We start from the raw sequence: 21,147 nt of genomic DNA, 5'->3' as shown, positions 1-21,147 counted from the left end.
GGTAAGCCATCCCACACAACCCACCTTTCACCATCATCCAACTCATCAGTCATTGATGCTCTTATCAACAACGCCTAATCATCAGGGGTTGCCCACTGGAGAGGCACATTGATCCTTCTCTTAGGAAGCTTACAACCCAACAGACCAATGTCGATACTGAAAGCAAATACAAGGCAAAAATAATCTACATGCCATAAGAAGCAAAAATCATATAACGTGAGAATGACTGCTTTGCAAATATTTCAAATAAAATAAAAGGCTCTGATAAAACAGATGCGGTTGACTTTGGAGGGTCTGATTTGAAAGTTTTAATCGTCTTTCAAAAATGGGATTCTAGCTGAGTGAAAACACATGCACAACAATGGTTAAATACTGTCTTGAATTCAAACTAATTACTGTTATTTGCAACTTGAACCCTAAAAATGTTTTAAGGTCAGGTTCTGATCCACTTTGTACTAAACCCTAATACTAAATCCCTTTTGGAGACTGAAACCAATCACATGCGGACCCCACTAATCTCCTGGAAGATCTTCGGTATTTGAGGTGTATTCCACTCCTTTCCCGGCAGGCTCCAGACAGACCTTACTTGAGATGAATTAGCGGGCCATGTATTGTGCAGTTTACGGTCTGCTCTAAGATCCAGCCATGCTAAGTTTCTTTCACTCATTTTGAAGGTAAGGGTATCCATCTATTTATGCATTACTTTCCGAGACACTCAACCACCACTTTTTGAGAACTTCTAATGCCTAGGGCAGGACGTGGATACAATGTTTTTTAAGATCTAAGATTATGAGTAACTAGAATAGAATATTATTTGTTATCCACCATTCAAATCGAAAGTTTACTCAGAGCAAGAGTATCTGAAAATAAGAAAAGCAGAGGACTACAGATATAATTTGGAAGCCAATGCACCCCTGTTGTTGCACCACGAGTAAGTATGCTGCTTGCTAGAGTATCTATGTCAAAAAGATTGTGTTACAGCCACATGCCTCAGTGCTAGCCAAGAAACAGACTGTGAAGCATTTTGTAAACAAAGATCTAAAAAAATGGATCACGGACTTTTAAAACTTAAGGCTGATACTGCTAATGACACATTTTCATTTTCATACATCACGTAACAACAAAACGATACGAGTTCAGATCTTCCTCCCCTTAAGATGGGGTTACGTCCTGATAAATGCATTGCAAGTTGAAAAAACTGGAAGTCGAAATGCACTTACCACGCAGTCTACAGAACATCATAGCTTAGGCTACGCTTAGCCTAACCAGGCTCAGAACACTCAGCAAGAGGCTACGTACAGTTGGACAATAGTATCTAACACACAGCAAGTGATGTGTTGACTCCTTCGTGTAATTTAACGAATATTGTACTGGAAATGACAGAGAGAATGGTGGTATGAGGGGGTGGCTGTCAGTATGATGGCCATTGACCATCATGATTATGTGGATGATTATGTGGCTGCCTGGGGGCTATGGCTCACTGTGCAGCACCCAGCGTCACAACAGAGTGTGCAAAGAGTTTCCTACTGCATATCCTAGCAGTACACTGCATATCGACAGCCCCAGGAACAATGCAAATTCAAAACTCTAAGTACGGTTTGTACTGAATGTGTGTTACTTTCACACAGTAGCAAAGTCAGAAGATTATTAAGTCGAATCATCCTGAGTTGGGAACCGGCCTGAGTTCTTGTGTGATTATGTAAAAGAACATTTTCACAAGCTCAGCTATGGCAAGTTGCTACTATGTTGTCTTTAAGGATGTTTCTGAAAAACCACAAGCAGCTGAAAGTGCAAAGTAATTGTAAAAGCTGGTAGAAGAGAGAGGAGGGTTGTTATTCCTTTCCACAGCCCAGCAGCATGTTTCCTTCCCAGCTTCCTGCTCTCCTGCCCGCCCACCCACCGCGACCCCCTCCCCCATGGCTCCCGCCATTTGCTCCAAAGCTGGTTTCTCAAGGAGGTCATCAGCTCTCCTCTCTCTCCCAAGGGTGGTCTGTGCACGGCCCACAGTCATCCGCTACTCAATGGTCCCAACTCCATGCCTCCTGCCAGGAGGCTTGATACACCCAACTGCCTAACAGACCTCTATCTTCAACGTCTCCGAGAAATTTCAATTAACACAACCCTGGGCCCTGTGTGACAAACGTTTTATCAGCCATCTACGTATCAAGGTTGTAAATCCCAGACTCCTGTCTCTCTCCTCACTGTCATCTCAACTTCATGACACAAGTGATTCAATTAGTTTTCAAAAACTGATCAAATACAGAGAGAAGAGACCAGAACTTTTACTGTTAAGTTACACTGCCCGTGATTTCAACAATTAGAAATTTGTTTGGGTCAGGGCGCCTGGGTGGCTCAGTGGGTTAAGCATCCGACTCTTGGTTTTGGCTCAGATCACGATCTCACGGTTGGTGAGTTCGAGTCCTACATCGGGTTCTGTGCTGACAGCATGGGGCCTGCTTGGGATTCTCTTATCTGACTCTTTCCCGTGCATGTTCTCTCTTTCTCTCTCAAAAAAATAAAATAGAATAAATAAACATTAAAAAAAGGGAATTTGTTTGGGTTAACAGTATCATCAAAATACAAACACACCAAGGAAGGTTGGAAAGTGAACTCATTCACTTCTCAGTGTGAATGAGTTAAGTCACTACCTCTGCTGCACCTATCGGGGTTAAGAGGTGGTTTTGATACTAAGTGAAAATAAATCACTTTGGAGGCAGAACCAGGCTAAGGCAGCATAAGGACAAATGTATACAACCTAAGTGCTAGGAAAAGGAAAGAGACGAGAAAATGGATGTTGAGACAACCATTAAACTCCTTAGAAGAACCCTTGTCCGTGTGGTTGTTGTGTGCAGGGCGGAGGCATAATAAGAGATACACCCTTACTTCCAACACCTAACCTCCCGCGAACTTTACTTTCCTACTTCCAAGACACAAGACTAATTAACACTAGTACGAGTAGTACATCTAAGCACTCAGTATTGATTGATACGAAACACTCTGCAAAATCAACTACATCAAAGATGAAAAGGCTTCTGAAGCCTTTTCTGATTCTGATTCAAGAATCCATATATTGGACAGGTACAACCATACCCCTAAATCTGAACAATATCCCCCCAGGGAATTTCTTCTGAGTCTCTAAAATCTTAATATTATGAGTCATTTAAGAACAACCTGAAAGGCAAAGTCTTAAGACTGTGGAAAGAGCCTTCAAAGACACCTGGGAAAAATCCTTTCCATATAGACTTCTGGGGTTTGGGACACATGCAAAATATTGATGTGTTCAACACAAAAAAAAAAAACTCAGCTAACAAAAGAATATATATATATTTTTTTCGTCCAATAAAACATCAAGTTCACTTTTCAAATACAAAAACAAATCTAATCATGATCATCAAAAGATGTGGAATCTTTTCCTTTATAATCACTATGAAGATCATTAAAATTTATTAAAAATTTTTTTAAATGTTTATTTATTTTTGAGAGAGACAGAGACAGAATGCTAGTGGGGGAGGGGCAGAGAGAGAGGGAGACACAGAATCCGAAGCAGGCTCCAGGCTCCCAGCTGTCAGCACAGAGCCTGACGCGGGGGTCGAACTCACAACCTGCGAGATCATGACCTGAGCCGAAGTCGGACGCTCAACCGACTGAGCCACCCAGGCACCCCCATTAAAATTTATTTTAATATGTAAACTAATGTTAATACCATATAACCTTTCCCACAGGGAGTAATTTCTCCATCTTTTTAATTCCCTGATACTTGCATATAGATTATCTTGACTGTATCTTCCCTACTTGTCTTAGTTCCTTAAGGGAAAGGGATAGAACTTTACAGCAACCTTACTTCCCCTTGTATTTATCCCAGTATCTGGGACACAGTAGGTGAAGAGTAGTCATAATAAGGAATAAATGAATAGATGAACAAATCAAACAATCAACAGGTTGTAACCCCTTCCTTACGGCCAGCCTTTCTGTTAAGGCTGACTAACCCACACTGAGTGGTTGGGTTGCTTACCTCCAGTGAGTGTACTGGCAGGTCTGGGAGAGAGGGTTGAGAGAAACAGTCTTCTCAAAACATGTGTATTACTTGAATTGTCAAAAGGTGCAGTCATTACTCTTCAATTTAAAATATTTAAGGAGCACCTGGGTGGCTCAGTTGGTTAAGTGCCCAACTCTTGGTTTCGCTCAGGTCATGATCTCGCAGTTCATGGGGTTTGAGCCCTGCGTTGGGCTCTGCACTGGCAGTGTGGAGCCTGCTCAGGATTCTCTCTCTCTCTCTCTCTCTCTCTCTCTCTCTGTCCCTCCCTCACTCTCTCCCTCCTTGTCTCTCTCAAAATAAATAAAATTAAAAAAAAATATTCAAGAAATACATGTTTATGTATACCTATGTATTTGATACAATAGTAATTCATAATTTCTCTTGAATGCTCAGAATATGTGAAATATTGAATAAGAATATCTAAATGCCTATGATTTGAAGGGCTGAGTTCTTATTAGGTATATGTGAAATATTTTTAATTCAATTTAAAAAAAATAGTATATCTCCTACTGATTCAATGAAATGTAAAATACGTCAGTAAGATTATCAAACTTTCTCATTTGGTTGCAAAACATACCTGAAATAAAAAAACAATTCTCTACCTTAGGATTATGAATTATGAAGAAATACACAAAAATGCACCTTTTACAAATCACATAGCATTTCTGCCTCTAAACCCCGTATTGAACCATATTAATCATTGTCTAAGCAGACTTCTTCCTTCAAAGTCAGGATGAAGCCTTGTAATTCCCTCCCAACCAAGAGCTATACAGGCAATGGCCCCGAACCAACTGAAGTCAGCACAGACACCATTTGTTATTTCCATCTCTGGGATTAATGCACTCAGACAGAACAGCGCTGTATTACGAAGGCTGTAGTTCAATTTAAAATATCTACTTCAGCAGGGGCTGTACGGTATGACGTATGTGTGCTAATTTACCTCCATCCAAACACCCACTCCAGTGGTCAGCTAACAGGTTAACAAATACCACACTCAAGAGACGACTCCTAGAAATCCTTCTGCCCAATTATTATTAGACCTTTTGCTAACTGGCAAAATGGATCAAAGAAATGAGTTATACTTAGTGGGGTCATCAGTTTGTCAATCAGCATAAACCTTTCTCTGGTTGAATCCATAGATTCAAGAAAAGTGGACTGGCTAATATATTACAGGGGGTCCCCCCACCCATGCATGAATAGGGTGTAATAAGCAAAAGCCACAGCTTGTGTTCCTGGGGGTGATAATATCCAAGACTTGGTCCCCTAAATGGCCGTATGACAAACCGCAGGGTCAAAGTACATCTGGTGGCCTGATGCTGACGAGGTTACAGAAACGTCACCCTAGAATTTTGTAGGCAGCTCGTATGTATTTCAGGCAAGATATGGAAGGTTCATCTGATGGACAAGACCGGTGAGTTTAGCATACAGTTTGCTTTGTGGACAGTTCTCCACCTACGTGCCAATAAATGTTCAATAAACGTCTGTGTGTCTGAGACGAGGAGTGCCAACTTTCACCAGCTTCCGACACTTGTATTACCTACGAAAAAGAATCCAATAGTTGTACGTGACCAAACTGCTGGGATATGGCACGTGTCAGTAGTGACAGGTAAGATTTTTTTCAAGCACAGCAAAGACGAAGGTTATCCATTGAACCAGTGGACAAGAGTGAAGGTGTGGCTACGAAAAGAATTTCCTTCCGCTTTTGCCAACGGCCATGTGGCCTCACTGGAACCCCCTGAGCCACCTTTGCCATTGAGAAACAAGTAGGAGCTGACTGTGAGCTACTTCAAGATGACCAGGCAGCTACTTGGCAATTGAAACCAATTTCGGGAGGTGGTCAGAAGGTCCGTGGTTAGCGGTGGCACGGCTGCTGGAAAGCCGTCTCAACAGGTGAGTCACGTCAGGCAGCTCTCTACACTTTCTGTCCGAAGTGAAAACGTTACGTGACATCTCCATCCCATGCAAATTCGACGTGGACAGAACTCCTGCACCCGAGCTGCACGTATTTCTGGGTTTTTCAGACCCCGATGCAAGAACAAAGGGAATTTATTTTGACGTCCACTCGACTGCACAACTGACAAGCTTCCACCTATCTTCGTTGGAAGTGACTAATTTGCTGTGTAAGACACACTAAAAGGCACGTATCAAGTGAAAAATCTCACAGATTTCCATAAATGCCTTATATACGATGAATGTGCTTGATGAAAACCATCTGCTTATGGGCTGATATCAGTATCTGGCCGTACCTATCTGTCTGAAAAGGCGTGTTCGAAAGGAAAACATAAAATTTTATTGTACATCTGCCTCAATAAATGTTTGCAATCCATTCTGAAGATATGAATGCTCCATCTGAACCCCAATCAAGAGAAAAGTAACTCCTCTCCCAAAAAACAGAATTCTGTTCTTCTCATTAGGCCTGTATTACTGCACTCAAAATATTTGAGTTTTGTCAATAAAAATTTTGTAAAAATGTCTTTTCTTCTCTTTGTGTAAATAGCCACGTGTCTTGATTTTGCTTTCTGGTCCACAAAGCCTGAAATAGTTACTATCTGATTCCTTACAGAAAAAATCTGCGGACCGACCCCTGAAATGGACTAAAGAATGAAGTAAATATATTGCTCTATTGATACTGATATGGAAATATCTGACATTTCAAAAAAGCAAACCTTACGGCAATGAGATGATATAATCCTATTTTTGCAATAAAATCCCTTTGTAACATCTACCCTCACACCCTCACTGGGCACCCTCTCACACACACACACACACACACACACACACACACACACACAGAGTCTCGAAGGAATTACAGTGAACCGGTGACAGCAACTGCTTCTAGCAGATCTCCACAACCAGTTGGTTCACGAAGCATCCAGGGTGACGTGCAACTGAGAAAGCCCATCTGGTGACTTCCCTGTTTAAAACCCCCAGGGGCTTCTCAATCACACTTCAAAACCAAACAAAACCACTCCAAGTCTTGTCAGGTACTAGAGCCCTGGGGATCTGGCTCCTGGCCATCTTTCTAGCTCATTTCCTCCCAGGCTTCCTTCAGCCCAATGAGCTGCAGCTGCACTGGCCTCGGTGCGGTTCCTGCAAGCACTTTCTACCCCAGGGCATTTGTACTTGCTGTTTCCTCAGGCTGAAACATAATTCAAGCAGTCATAGGACTACCGGCTCTGCGATGTCTGGTCTGAGGTCTCAGGTCACCTTATCTAACTGCCCGCACTGCTGTGGTGCTGTGTATCATCAGGCTCACTGATTGACATCATGCTTGCCTTCATCCACTGCGTCTTCCTCACTAGAACATGACCTCTATGCAGGGCACACACTGTTTGCTTCTCTGACATCTTCCAGCAAACTAGACAAGTGCCTGGGACACAACAGGTGCACAGCTAAGAGCTGTCATGGGAACTCACAGGAGGAGGTACCCGAGGGTAGGAGAGCAACATTTACTCGAAGCAACTTCTGTTACTGAGAGCATATACTTGTTTACAAAATTGTTCATAAAATTAGAGAATAAAAGTCTAAAACGAAAAAATTACTGGTTAATATGATTTCAGAGATTATTTAAAAAAAAATTAAAAGTTTCTCCCTCTGTTCCTGTTCTCCTCACGTTTCTTACTGACTCTTTCTGTAACTTGTGCTTGTAACCTTTAGTGCCACCTTCTACCTTCCGTAAATACCGACAAGGGCAATGAGTACAAGTGAACTGAAAGCAGAAATTGAAAAAAGACTTTTATTTCAACATAGAAGACTTGGAGGTACCGCTTCATGTACAGAGTATTTTTCCTGCTCCACAACTGAGCACACAAGCAAGGTCTAGAGTAAGCTGCAGGCTCTGTGCTTCCAGCCCCGTGGCAGGTTCCCAGACAGAGGTGGGACACCGGCTGAGCTGGTAACAGGCAATTTAAACCCATCAGTGGGTCTTGATTTTATCACAACAAAACAAAGGGATTTGGTTTACGCTAGACAACACAGAAGTCTCTCCAGCCCTTCAATGCAATGATTTTCTGTCTTTGTGGAATGACATCAAACAAAGTGACCCTACAAGACATCCTTACATTAGAGGGCATAGATCGTCTGTTTCTCGGGAGTGAAGTTCGGTCACACCAGGGCCCTGGCTGCACACCGCTGTGTGACGGCCCACATCAGATGAGGCCGCCATCTGCAGTCCCCTGGAGCGCCCAGTGCTGGCCCCTCGGGGTCTTCCACGTGCTCCAGGCCCCAGGGGACTGTGGACGCGGGGGAGAGTGCGACAACACCCCGCCTGCAGGGACAACCGCGCTCTTTCTGAACGACGTCGGGGCTGCGGGGTGCGCCTCATGTCTGCAACCAGCCTTTCGTCCCCCGAATTTATATTTTCACATCATTAAATATTATTCAAAGGCTTTAAAAATAAACAAGATAAAAACCGAAGAAAATGAGAATGTAAGCTTTAAGAACAGGATACTCTTAACTACCAAAATAATTCTATATATCTACTGTTGTATATTAACCTTAGAGTCAACATGATTTTAAAATAAATATTTTGAAAACACATACTGAGGCTGACACAAGATATAGTTTGTCAAATGTTATATATTTTCGGAAAGCTAAGATATTAAAAATATACAAAATTAATCCTCTGTGAGGCTATTCTGGGGACTTTATACCCAAGGAAAAGATCTACAGCAGTGATTATTTCAACCCCTATAACTTCTGCATCTTGAGAAGGTTAGTTAAAATCATAGGGTAAGCAAACAAATAATCAAGGATAAAGTTAGTCTTATGGAAATTTCAGCTTCACCTTTCGGTAAACATGGTTAAAGTTCAAGATTTCATCACTTTTGATTGCTGAAATTTATCTGTGCTTGTAATCAAAGTGTAAAATAAAATGTCTTCTATTGTTGCTACTTTTGCTACAATTACACAGTTTATTACGATGGCTATAGTTAAATTACACACAGAAATAAAAGTCTATTTAAATCACAGCTTAAAGCAAATAGAAGCCAACGAGGCCTGTTACGATAAACTTACCCTGAGCAAAAACGTTAAAAACACTTTTCTTTATAACTAACACTGCCCCAAGTTTCTTCAAAATAAATACTGCTAACATATTTCCACAGTTCCTTTCTCGTACCTTCTCTTTTCCTGGCGGAAGCAATGCTCACACTGCCTTACTATCCTTCTAGCATCAAGAGCCTCACTCCTGTGAGCAGAGAGATGTTCAAACCCTCTGTCAGAACGCCTGTCTGCACACCAGCCATGTTCCAGGAGGAGGCTGCATGCAAACAGGGGAGCACCTGCTCTGGCTGACTTCGCACATCAGGCTTCACTCACTCGTTACCCACACGGAAAGGCTTGGAGAAACGTATTCCTAACAGCAGATTGGACCAATGAGCCTAGAAATACCACAGGGCGGTGAGCCACCTTCTCCTAAAGAATCTATCATTGGAAAACATCAAACACCCGTTCTTTAAAAATAAAAAAAGGAAAAAAGCAAACAGTTTAATTACGAAAAGGCTGTGGTGACTTCACAAGACGGACACACCGTCCCATATTCCCATAACCAAGACACCTGGAAAAGGAGATTCACGTACTTTCACTGCATCCTCTGGACACATCTTCCCTCTGTTGGGCGGAGGTGTCCGCGGTGCAGTCGCCTGCAAAACCCAGCCGGTCGTCAGGCTGCGTTCCCCCGCAGGACTCCCGCTTCGTCCGAGGGCGGTCTTCTTTCTGCACGCTCCCCGCGCCCATCAGCTCTCTGGCTTCCGCGCTGCCCCCTTCCAGGGGACGTGAGTCCCCGTCAGGTCCTTTCCCGCCGAGCCCGTCCGCAGCAGGCAGTGCGTCGTGGACCGGAGAGTCTGCGCCACCTGGGCGCGTACCCTCCCCTCTCTGAGCACCAGCCTGCGGACCACTCCCTGCGGTTTCCTCAGCGGCCAGGCAAGCCCACGCTGCGTTTGCTTTGTCACGTGTGGGTTTCTCAAGGCTGCGGCGACTTTGTGCCGTTAAATCGCTCGTGGGGGCTGGGCTGGGATTCTTCCCAATGCAGGAGAAGTCAGACGTCTGCAGTATGTTCCTTCTCTCCCCCCGAGAGAGGCCTCTGCAGATGAAGAGAGCAGGGCCCGCTGACGACTGACACCCGGGGAGAAGACCGTCCGAGCTCCTCTCCTTGAGGTTGTCAGGTGAAAAGTAATCGTCGTACGAGGACACGCCGCAGCCAGGAGCCTGGGCGGCAGCCCCGGGCCCGAAGTGCAGGCGGTCCCCCGACGCGAGGAGCCACTCCTGTGACACGCCGGGTTTCCCACGGCATCTCTTCTTTAGTCTTCCTGTCGGGGACGGATCTGAGATCTCAGACTTTCTTCTTCTCTTCGCCGAGGAGCTCTCAGATCGTGAATGTCCCCAAGGGTGGCGTTCTGTCGCAGATAACGTAGGGGGCAGACCGCGTTTCATGCCAAACACCTCCCTGGGTGCTCCCCGGGACCACGTGTCGGGGGCGACCGCTTCACCCGCAGGATCCCTCTGCCGACTTACTTCTTGTTCTGAAAGACGGCCCGAGGGATTCTGAGGAGTTAACTGGCTGAGGTGACCGGCAGGTGCCGACGAATGAACACTACCGGTCTTCAGGGCAGGTGAAGAAACACACACACCACTTCTACTTTCATCAGCGACTTCTCCCACTCTCCTCTCCTGACTTCCACACCCTGAGTTTCCAGAAAGATTGTCAAAAGATGAGTCCAGAGCACCAGCAAAGGATTCATCTGGAAAACATCAGTAAAGAAGTAACTTTTAAGATGCTTTCATTTATTACAGAAGTAATTTTCAGTTAACAGATACTTCTTAAACACAGCTACTGGTTAAAGACAGTATCAACCACATCCACCTGAGGACCCCTTTAGGACCAGCATTTTTCACTAACGAACCCAGGCGTCAGCGTGCACATGGACGGCACGGGGGGCGGGAGGCAGGGACAGACCTCCACCACCATCACGCTCACCTTCTGTACATTCACATGCATGTGCACATGTTTTCAGAAAGAGCATTGGCACCTTGTTCAATTCTCAAGAAGGTCAATCATTCTAAAAGGTTAGGACTAACACCATGGTCTAGGTCAAGTTCTAGCCTTTCGTGAACACAGCCCACCGACCCCCAGTCCTCCACTCAAAGCCTCATGTTGTATTTATATCCAACAGTGAACCACCAGGTAGATGGTAGGGCGCTGTCTCCCCTTGTGTCTTGTACATTTCTTGAGAGTAGTGCGAAGTTGACCGCCCCCTGTCTCCCGAAAACTGCAAGCGTGTGTGTCCCTCCAGGCCCTGCCTTCACCCCACACTTTGATCTGGGTAATTCCTATCCGTACTTCAAACCCTCCCCCCACCCCTCGAACGTGCCTGTCTCTGAACCCTCCCGCTGCACCAGGTCTGGTTGCACACATCCTCCTCTAGTACGCACAATGCTGCCTGAATTTCCCAAAAGCAGGTGTCCTAGTGTTCTTATTATTCCTATCTGTCCCTCTCACTAAACTGGAAGTTCCCAGTGCACAGACACTATTTTCTGGCATCTGAGGCCTCGAGCCCCACAGAGGTGATCCACAGGGAGCAGCGAAGCCCACAGGGCAGGGAGGCGCTGTACCCACACCGAGTCAAGGAGCCTGTGTGTCCCTAAGTCAGGAGCAAGAAACAGAGGACACTTTTAATACCAGCAGCTGAAGACGCTTAGCACACTTTTCAAAAAGCTGACAAGCAGTGAGACATGTCATTGGGCATAAATTCTGAGGTCACACTGCCTAGGTTCAGGTCCTGGACTGGCCAATCACAAACTCTATGAACTTTTACGAGCTGCTTGACCTCGCTGGCCCAGTTTTCTCATGAACAAAATGGGGGCGACAAGGGTAACCATTTAGTAGGGCTAGTGGGGGAGTTAAATGAAACACAGTATGTAAGATACCCAGAATAGCACCCGTGACGCAGGAAAAATGAAATCTGTGTTACATGCTATTACTTGTGTCCAACTTACGTAAAATAAATCCATCAAGTGTGAAATAAAAAGAGATTATTTAAGATAAATGGGTAAATAATTCCAACACACACCACACAGATTATAAAATAAGCCACACATGGGACACCTGGGTGGCTCAGTTGGTTAAGCATCCGACTCTTGATTTCGGCTCAGGTCAGGATCTCACAGTTCGTGAGTTCGAGCCCCGCTTCCACCTCCATGCTGATGGCACAGAGTCTGCTTGGGATTCTCTCTCCCCCTCTGTCTGCCCCTCCTGAGCTCTCTCTCTCTCAAAATAAATAAATAAACTTAAAAAAAAAAAAAAAAACTAAGCCACACATGAAAGGGAGCTGTAGTTTAAACTCCTAATACCTCCACACTGTTCTGTCATCTATCCCTGCTGTGACTTTCATAGGATATCCTGTAACATTTCAAGCACTTTGAACAGCTAGCTCTTTGCGGGGGTCACTGATTCTTATTTGGGCCCTACTGTCAGCTAAAACTAGGTGGTTATATCACATATCTTAAAATTTACTCAAAGGAAAGCTATAAGCATGAAAAATGATCATTCAAAGCATAACACAGGCTTCCACATTTAAAAGGCGTATGTATAATACATAATTCTAATTCTATTCTAATACTTGGCTAAAATTTTTTTTATTGTTTATGTATTTTTGAGAGAGAGAGACAGAGCACAAGCAGGGGAGGGGCAGAGAGACAGGGAGACACAGAATCCGAAGCAGGTTCCAGGCTCCAAGCTGTCAGCACAGGGCCCGATGCGGGGCTCGAACTCACAAACCGTGAGATCATGACCTGAGCCGAAATCAGACACTTGACCGACTGAGCCCCCCAGGAACCCCTCCAACACTCTGCTTCCAAACAGAAATCCATCTATCTTCTAAATTTCTCAATGATCTTTCCACACCTCACGGACACTCAGTCATATGCTCCTTGTAGTCGTGATATACGGTGTGAAACGAGCAGCCCTGTGTTGTCAGTAACACAGTCTACAATGCATGCGAATTAGTACTTATAGCACGGATTTTTTTTTAAACAATGAGCAATAGTTTCTGTGCCAAGAGAGCAAATGCCTGGGAGAAAAACCGTTGGAATCCCAGGTGATTTAACTGATGAAATTTCTCACATGCTAATTGCATTACAATACCTATTTTTTATTACCTAATTCCAGTGAAATTCATGAATTCTAGTTTTTAGCTGTTCTTCACATCAGAAGAAACTCCAAATACGAAAATCATAATATTCTCAAAGTTTAAATATATCACAGAAAAGAAAATAACTTTACCTGAACACAAAGTATCACGTGAAATGTTCCAAGCTTCACACGGGGACTTAAATGGGTCATCATGAGACTTCTCAAGCAGCTGGGAAGCTGAAAACATAACCGAAGATGCACCTCTGACTCGTGGGAGCCCACGGCAAACCCACTGGTTCTGCTCTCCCATACCACACCAACATCGATTTATGCCTGTTAGTTCACACTCCCGACTTACTACAGAACGGTAAGCACAAAAAACTCTTACTCAAATCTACTGCAGATGGTGAGATTCATAAAAACTAATCTACATAAGTCATGTTTTTTTAATTTTATTTTTTATTTTTATTTTTTTTATCTTTGAGACAGAGAGAGACAGAGCATGAGCAGGGGAGGGGCAGAGAGAGAGGGAGACACAGAATCCGAAGCAGGCTCCAGGCTCCGGGCTGTCGGCACAGAGCCTGACGTGGGGCTCGAACTCATGGACTGTGAGATCATGACCTGAGCTGAAGTCGGATGCTAAACTGAGTCACCCAGGAGCCCCTACATAAATCATGTTATAAAAAGGATTAAATTTAGGATAATTAGAAGAGATTTTGAAAAGTCAGTTTGCCTGGGCCTAAGCAGAAGCCCAACACAGGTAAACAAATATTCTCAATTCATCTTGTTGTCTGATAGTCAAGGCTCCTTCTTCTAGAAGCAACAGTTAGCCCTGTAACTAGAACAGCGGTTCTAAGCCCTGGGCATCTTGGCTCCCAGCGGGTGACGGTCACGTCTGCAGACATCACTGGATGTCACGTGGGTGTGACCTGAATACTGCTGGTGTGCAGTGAGTGGGCAGAGGCCAGGGATGCTGCGAGACACCCTGCCAGTCACAGGACAGCACCTTCCCACCACCCCTCACGTGCCCTCAGCAAACAATTGATCAGCCCAAAATGTCGACAGTGTCAAGGTTGAGAAACTTCAGAGATTTCACAGAAAAAATCCAGGACATCAATCACTTAACAAGTAAGGTCACAAATATCATCTTCAAAGGCTGTGCAGACGACAAACCAGAAACAAGAAAGATGTTTTGGTCTCATACCCAAAGATGTTTGTTAAAGAGACTCACAGCATGCTTTCTTGAGGAAACATAAGCAGACAATTTAAACCAAGATAAGAGAGGTGAGCACAGAGAGAAGTGTTTCAGATGTTGAATTCTGAGCTGTGCTGGACGCAGTCAAGTGGCAGAATTCACACCGCAAAGTAACAGCACAACGCTTGAGGCATATAAAGTATACACGTGATGAGACAGTGAGCGGAACACTGCTCGCTCCCTAGCTCCACATCCACGCCCCCCTCCTCTTAACAACAGAAACCTCATTCTATCAGTGTAGCCACGCTCTCGTAAAAGACCGTTTTCAGCCTTGTTTGTAGTCTCCTTCTCAGGCTAAATCTACTACAGTCCCCCTTGGCTGTCATCCTGGGTGACACTGGTCATCAGGCAAATCAAACTACGTGGATGAACACAATACAAAGGACTGTGCTTTATTTCTTGGATTATCTGGAGTCGTTTTTTGCCTCTACAGTTCTCTAGCCATAAATGCTTACAACCAAGAAGAGCTGTAAGACTGAGTCCTATTGGATCGAACTTCTGGTATACCAGGTTGCCCACAGGAAGCTAGCTCAGCTGGGAGGCACAGATATTTTAAAGCGGAAGCCAGGCACCAAAGAAGACTAAGCAGAAAAATGAGACACAAGCCTCTTGAAAACCACAGAATAGCCACCCTATGACTTGTGCTTAGGACTCCTTTGATGTGGCGGAAACACGCACTTGTATCTAATCTGAGCCACTGGTTTTGTTTGTTACACGCGGCCAAAGCTAACCTTAACCGATACAGGTGCCCACTGCACATTCACATACAAATATAAATTCAAGATAGGCTGAAATAAACCATAAAGGTAACAGGAAAAGACACACAACAATTTTAAAACCTTATGGTGGGGGGAGTTCTGAGCGTCAGGGGAATCCTGGATGCCCTAAGGAAAAAACGAACAGATTTGTCTACATTAAATGTAATGTTTCTGCTTCATAAAAGTTGCTGCATGTTAAATGAGAAAACAAAAGATTTTGAGTATTTCAATCAACAATATATTTACTGAGTGACTACTATGAATGCACACTGGGCTCCATGCTAGCCACGAGAAAATGTTGCAACACATGACGACTATTGTGCCTGATATAAAAAAGACCCTTACAAATCAGAAAAACAGGCAACTGGACAAAAACATATAATTCACAAAGATAATGCAAAAGTTGTAATTACTGACAGAATCAATAACATAAAAATATGTTCCTCTCATAAAAAGTGACCTCGAAAGCTTATTAAACAAAGAAATGCAGTTTTTCTATCCCAAACTGAAAAAGATACGGAATCAAACCATTTTCCCAAACCTGGAGAAACTGGCTCATAAACAGTGGGCGACGGTAAAATGCCATTTTGAAAGGCAAAAATTTTAAATTCCATCTTTATGAATCAATACTATTGAAATACACAGGACTACACAGATTTACTGAGAAGCAGGTCTACTGGCATACGGATTGTAACAGTGAACAAGAAATGGAAAGCCTTATGACCACAAATAGGAAAATGGTTAAACAAAACACAAGAACCATACCATGCAATTTAAGAAGAATAAAGACTTGCAGTACTATTTCTAATAAAGAAAAATTGGGAAAACCTCCACTAACAGACGATTCAGTATCCAAACTCTAAACTACTCCACAGCATCTTAAAAAAAGAAAAGAGGGGCGCCTGGGTGGCGCAGTCGGTTAAGCGTCCGACTTCAGCCAGGTCACGATCTCGCGGTCCGTGAGTTCGAGCCCCGCGTCAGGCTCTGGGCTGATGGCTCAGAGCCTGGAGCCTGTTTCCGATTCTGTGTCTCCCTCTCTCTCTGCCCCTCCCCCGCTCATGCTCTGTCTCTCTCTGTCCCAAAAATAAATAAACGTTGAAAAAAAAAAAAAAAAAGAAAAGAAAAGAAAGGGAGAAGCAGGGTCCATACCTACTGATTTGGAAAAAACCTCCAAGCCACTTGTAAGGTTTAAAAAAAAAAAAAAAAAGGCTTAAAATAATAGGTATGCCACATTCAATTTAGGTGAAGAAAGACTACAGGTCCACAGCACACAGAAAGATACAGAAGCCTGTGCACGTAGGCATATGCCACACCAGAAACAATGTGGAAAAACACGCCAACTTAAAATGTGGGTTACCCGTGGGCGGAGGAGAATTTGATGGGAATCCAGATGGGTGTTCACTATGAGCCACATGCTGGTAAATGTTTTATGAAAATGTGCTCACACGTTATTTAACCGGAAATTTTAAAGATAGCCCAAATAAAGAAAAACATGAACTCATGCAGGAGATAATTAGTCTAAAGCAAATTCTCTCAAAAGAAGAGCCTGGTTTATTATTTAAAAAAAAAAAAAAAAAAAAAAAAATCCCAAAGATATTAAAAATCACAAAGGGGCTACAAAAAATAGATTTTCAACCTACACATCCAAAAAGTACACGCCCAATATATGCTTAAAACATATGCTTTAAAAAATCTTAATGAAGCCTAAGATTTTCTGGAGGAAAATATTAACACAGTCCACCCTGAAATAGGTAAAAATCTATTAGAATCAGGAAACAAGTGAAGTATCTAGGGAAGAAGGAAAAAACCTTCCCCCCACAGTTCACTCAGCAAGTGCTCTGCTCCCTTTATAAAGTGTGCACACTTACAGGTAGGTGACAGGTTCTCCCTTTTCTCCTTCATCTGCTGTAACCTCTTCTGCATGGTGTTGTGCTGGCCACTGCACATTTTAATTGTGGGACTGTACACCAATGAGCCATTAGATTCAAATAAGAGAACAGGGACATCATTATCTGAAAATAAACAAAAATCCAATTTTAAGCTTTAAAAAAAAAAAAAGCCTTCTTACTGCAACCATCTGATTCGTTTCAGGGGAACACCCCACGGCCCATCCCCACGGTCCTCCTCCTCCCCTTCACCATCATCACCTACTACGGCCAATGCTCTGTCATCAGCCTACCACCTCCACGATCATCAACACTGGCACTAAAACTGCTCACATCTGCTGAGAAACGCCCACCTGCCAGGGACTGTGCACTAAGCACTATCCGTGCACCATTTCATTCAACCTCTCCCCAAACCGTGCAGCAGGTATCAGAATTTAAAGATGAAGAAACCAAGAAACAAAGTTAATTTATTTGTATGTGCCCAGGCTCATAAACCTAGTGAGAAGGGAAAGCCAGAACGCAATCTGGCTCCAAACTGTTGGTGAGGAGAGGCGGGGTACGTCACCCCAAACGTGCTGCTTTGGCAAAGGGGTTACCATGGGCAAAGTGTAGTCACATAACAGCAGGTGAAAAGAAAGGCGCTCTGACACCCCCCAGTCCAGCTTCTTCCTCAAGACAGGAGATAAAACTCCCCCTTTGAGAGTTGTACCCCCTGCACATTATCACCAGGGATGGGGAGCTGAGGCCAAGAGAATCCTGTAAAACAGACCTTGTTAAAATAACCCGTGTTCTCTTTGGGTCCTTCTTATATGTCACTCTTCCACGGCTGCCCCTCTCTGTTCAACGTCAGCACGAAAGTTCTACCACTGCATTGGGCCTTCAATTCCTTTGAGAGCCCACATGTCACAGAAAACGTACAAGCATGTACACTTTTCTCCTGTTAGTCTGTCTTCGGTAACAGATCCCCAGCTGAGAACCGAAGATGTGTGCGGGGAAAGTTCTCTCTTCCAGTAGTTTTCAGCCTCGGTTATAGAAACCACCACCACCACTCACCAAGCCTCCCTGACCTCCAACACACGTGCGCACACACACACATGCACACACAAACACAAGAACCCTGAGGTCAGGAGTCCTCCAGCCATGAAATGAGGGCTAAATTGTGTGTCAGTGCACAGGTGTGCCTTTTTCTGGAACCCGTACCTTGCTCAAAGAGAACTTTAGGGCTCTGACCACCTCCCCTCACCCACCAAACAAAAAAACCCACCAAAAATCATTCAGTATCTTCTCCGTTGTGACTCTTAAGCCTGAACAACTCTAACTACAATTTTGACAATATGCAGACATATGTCAGTTGTATCTTTAACACCTTTTATTTGCAGTATTTTGATTTTTATTAAGATATAAATTTGGTTTTTTATCTATCAGTACTTTGCCCAACTCTTTTCAAATCCAGCATCACTGGTGTAGGAAGAAGGCCCAAATGGCAAGAGGATGAAGGAGGCAGAGAGGTCTGGTGCTGCCGTGAGGCTGGAGAGGAGACCAGATCAGAGGCCATGCTGTGCCGCAGGACATGTTAAACACAGGGTTTCATCCGAAAGACGCTTCCTGACCGTGACACTGTTGACGCTGAAGCCCTAGGTGGGGTGTCCCCCTGACTGCTGGTTTACACCCTTCTGACCCTAGTCAGCTGACAGATGGTAAGGACACAGTGCCTCACGGGGCCCAGTCAAGGAGCCGCATGAAGGGCTCATATGGGGTTGATGCAGGCTGAGAGGGAATCAAGCAATCACTCGGAAGCAGGAGTCAGGATCCTCGCAAAGAAGGGGCATCAGGCAGAAAGTGACGTCAAGAACTACCGCGTGTTTCTGGCTGGAGCAGCAGAGCAGAGCAGAGCGGACGGTCAGAGTGAGGCTGTAAAGGAGGGACCAGTACAGCACAAGAGAAAGACTTGACTCTCGGACAGGGGAAGACTCAGCACGAGAACGAACGATACAGGCACGGTGTGTGGACAATTATCTGGCAGCACCATGCAGGCCGAATGTTCGTCAATTCTGCTGCAATACTATGACAGATTCAAAGCAACACTTGATAATTCTACATAAAAAATTTCAGAACACAGAGAATTTGTGACATGGCAACATACACTAAAACAAAAAACTAGAGAAATGAAGGTTTCCTTTTTCTATGCTATACACTATATAGTTACCGAAATTGCTTACATGCATCAATGGCATGTTGGGACTGGCCTGAAACCCTGAATTTAGGTGGTGAAAAAGGCAAAAAAGAGAAATACGAAAAACACATATAGTACTTTAGAGTTTCATGAGGTCCTAAAGTATTTCTCTAAATCTTTAAAAGAACATATGTAGGGGTGCCTGGGTAGCCCAGTTAGTTAAGCATCCAACTCTTCTTGATTTCAGCTCGGGTCAGGATCTCATGGTTCCTGAGTTCGAGCCCTATGTTGAGCGTTGACAGCCTAGAGCCTGCTTGGGATTGTCTCTGTCTCTCTGCCTTCCCTACTCTCTCTCTCTCTCTCTCTCAAAATAAATAAATGAACTTAAAAAAAAAAAAAAAAAGACTACATCTAACAAAAGAAAAAAAAAACTTCAATTTTAAAAATGGGCAGAGAAGGGGCGCCTGGGTGGCGCAGTCGGTTAAGCGTCCGCCTTCAGCCAGGTCACGATCTCGTGGTCCGTGAGTTCGAGCCCCGCGTCGGGCTCTGGGCTGATGGCTCAGAGGCTGGAGTCTGTTTCCGATTCTGTGTCTCCCTCTCTCTCTGCCCCTCCCCCGTTCATGCTCTGTCTCTCTCTGTCCCAAAAAAAAAAATAAATAAACGTTGAAAAAAAAAAAAAATTTTTTTTAAAAATGGGCAGAGGATCTAAACAAGACATTTTTCCAAAGAAGATATATAAATGGCCAACAGGTACATAAAAGAGACTCAACATCATTCAACACCAAGGAAATGCAAATCAAAATCACAGTGAGATTCCAACCACATATTAGAACAGCTATCATTAAACAGATAAGAAATAACAAGTGTTGGCGAGGACGTGCAGAAAAGGAACTCTTGTACACTCGTGACAGAAATGTAAATTGGTGCAGCCGTTGTGGAAAACTCTATGGAGGTTTCTCAAAAAACTAAAAACAGAACTTCCGTATGATCCAGCATTCCACTTTTGGAAATCTACCTGAAGGAAACAAAAACACTAATGTGAAAATATATCTGCACGCCCATTTCACTGCAGCATTAATTACAAAGGCCAAACAAGGAAACAACCTAAATGTCCATCTATGGATTAAGGAAAATGTGGGTCTGTGTATACACACACACAGGACTATCATTTGACCATAAAAAAAGAACAAAACCTTGCCATTGATGATAACATGGATAGGCCCTGAGGGCATTATACTACGTGAAATAAGTCATTTAATGAAAAAGATAATACTATATGTTATCTCTTATATGTGTAATCTATAAACAAAATCAGAAAACAAAAACAGAAAACCAACCTCATGGATACAGAAAACAGACTGGTGGCTGTCTGAGGCCTGGAGTCGGGGAGTGAGCAAAATGGGCGAAAGGGGTCGAAAAGCACAAATTCCCAGTTGTAAAACGAGCAAGGCATGGGGGTGTGATGCACGTCAGGGGGACTACAGTTAATACCGTACTGAAAGTAGCTGGGAAACTGGGTCTTGAAAGTTCTATCCCGAGGAAAAAAATGTTTTATAACTATGTATTGTGATAGATGTTAAGTGGACTTGTGATCATTTTACAATATACACATCGGATCACTATACTGTACATCACAAACCAGTATATTATACCAATCAGACTTCAAAAAACCCCCAGAAATGATTCTATGACTAAATACATTAAGGACAAAAATGTCTCTATTTTTTGATTCCACAGAAGCAGTCTGTTGCTACCAGAAATGAAAAATGTAGGTAACTGATCTTCTACAGTGAATATAGAATATTAAGACCCTTGTGCAAGGTGCAACCATAAACAAAAGTGATTGTGCCACTGTTCCAGTGCTGGAATGTTTTACAAGTAATTTAAGACAGGAATAGAGTATCTTGAA

General features: G+C 43.7%; 1 protein-coding gene across 6 annotated transcripts in view; it reads right to left on the bottom strand.

Annotated features, from left to right (window-relative positions):
* MCPH1 (microcephalin 1) overlaps positions 1–21,147 on the bottom strand; it is a 273,858-nt gene that overhangs the window by 208,311 nt on the left and 44,400 nt on the right. For all 6 annotated transcript variants that reach the window (XM_045451845.1, XM_045451854.1, XM_045451870.1 and 3 more), the window contains 3 exons: positions 17,048–17,191; positions 13,317–13,403; positions 9,616–10,776 (listed from right to left, as the gene is read on the bottom strand). In XM_045451845.1, coding sequence (XP_045307801.1) covers positions 9,616–10,776; positions 13,317–13,403; positions 17,048–17,191 — 1,392 coding nt within the window. The remainder of the gene's footprint in view (positions 1–9,615; positions 10,777–13,316; positions 13,404–17,047; positions 17,192–21,147) is intronic.

Source organism: Leopardus geoffroyi, chromosome B1, assembly GCF_018350155.1.
Source record: "Leopardus geoffroyi isolate Oge1 chromosome B1, O.geoffroyi_Oge1_pat1.0, whole genome shotgun sequence".
Lineage (NCBI taxonomy): Eukaryota > Metazoa > Chordata > Mammalia > Carnivora > Felidae > Leopardus > Leopardus geoffroyi.
This window is presented reverse-complemented; position numbering and strand designations above follow the sequence as displayed.